The 1,236-nt window shown below is 57.3% G+C and overlaps 1 protein-coding gene across 1 annotated transcript; it reads left to right on the top strand.

The window, feature by feature from the left end:
• Positions 1–519: 519 nt before the first annotated feature.
• On the top strand, positions 520–1,040 carry LOC103804666 (mitoferrin-1-like; the record flags this gene model as incomplete). The annotated part of the gene is made up of 1 exon (XM_009077279.1): positions 520–1,040. A coding segment is annotated over one exon (521 nt), but the record flags the coding sequence as incomplete, so codon positions are not given.
• Between the last annotated feature and the right edge of the window lie 196 nt (positions 1,041–1,236).

The following is a 1,236-nucleotide window of genomic DNA, read 5'->3' as shown; positions in this document are numbered from 1 at the left end:
TGCCATCCTCTCTGTGTCTGTCCTGGTATTTCCCACTCTGCCATCCCCCCTGTGCCCACCCTGCCTTCCCCGCCTGTCCTGTCCACCCTGCCATCCCCCCTGTGCCCACCCTGCCTTCCCCTCTGTGCCTGTCCTGGTGCTTCCCACCCTGCCATCCTCCCTGTGCCTGTCCTGATGCTGCCCACCCTACCAACCTCCCTGTGCCTGTCCTGATGCTTCCCACCTTGCCATCCTCTCTGTGTCTGTCCTGGTATTTCCCACTCTGCCATCCCCCCTGTGCCCACCCTGCCTTCCCCTCTGTGCCTGTCCTGGTGCTTCCCACCCTGCCATCCTCCCTGTGCCTGTCCTGATGCTTCTCACCTTGCCATCCCCTCTATGTCTGTCCCCTGATGCTTCCTACTGTGCCATCCCCCTGTGCCCACCCTGCCTTCCCCTCTGTGCCTGTCCTGGTGCTTCCCACCCTGCCAACCTCTCCTGTGCCTGCCCCCTGGTCCTGCCCCTCTCCCCCTGCCCCTCCAGTGGTGAAGCAGCGGATGCAGATGTTCAACTCTCCCTACAAGTCAGTCCTGGCCTGCGTGAGGACAGTGCAGAAAACAGAAGGTTTTGGTGCCTTCTACCGCAGCTACACCACCCAACTGACCATGAACGTGCCCTTCCAGGCCATCCACTTCATCACCTATGAGTTCATGCAGGAGCACATCAACCCCCACAGGGAGTACAACCCTCGTTCCCACATCCTCTCCGGAGCCGTCGCTGGGGCCGTGGCTGCTGCTGCCACCACCCCCTTGGATGTGTGCAAAACCCTCCTCAACACCCAGGAGAACATGGCCTTGAGCTCTGTGAACATCAGTGGACACCTCTCAGGCATGGTGAATGCCTTCAAGACTGTGTATCAGCTGGGAGGTATCTCAGGGTACTTCCGAGGGGTCCAAGCACGAGTCATCTACCAGATGCCTTCAACAGCCATTGCTTGGTCAGTGTATGAGTTCTTCAAGTACTTCCTCACAAAGCACAAGCTGGAGAAAAGAACATCCTTGTGAGGAGGGAATGGAACCTTCTGTGGTGTGTGTATGTGTGTGTGTGTGGCTCCAGCAACCAGTTCTGGCTCTAAGGAATATTCCAGCTCCGAGGTGGATCCACAGCTGATATCCACATCTCCCTACCCAGGGACTCAAGTGGTTCTCAGCCACGTGTTCCTCTCCTTGCTTAACCCAACAAAATAGTTTATAAAATAAT

This window comes from Acanthisitta chloris, unplaced genomic scaffold (assembly GCF_000695815.1).
Source record: "Acanthisitta chloris isolate BGI_N310 unplaced genomic scaffold, ASM69581v1 scaffold45476, whole genome shotgun sequence".
Lineage (NCBI taxonomy): Eukaryota > Metazoa > Chordata > Aves > Passeriformes > Acanthisittidae > Acanthisitta > Acanthisitta chloris.
The sequence above is the reverse complement of the archived record's forward strand: the minus strand, read 5'-3'. Positions and strand labels throughout refer to the sequence as shown.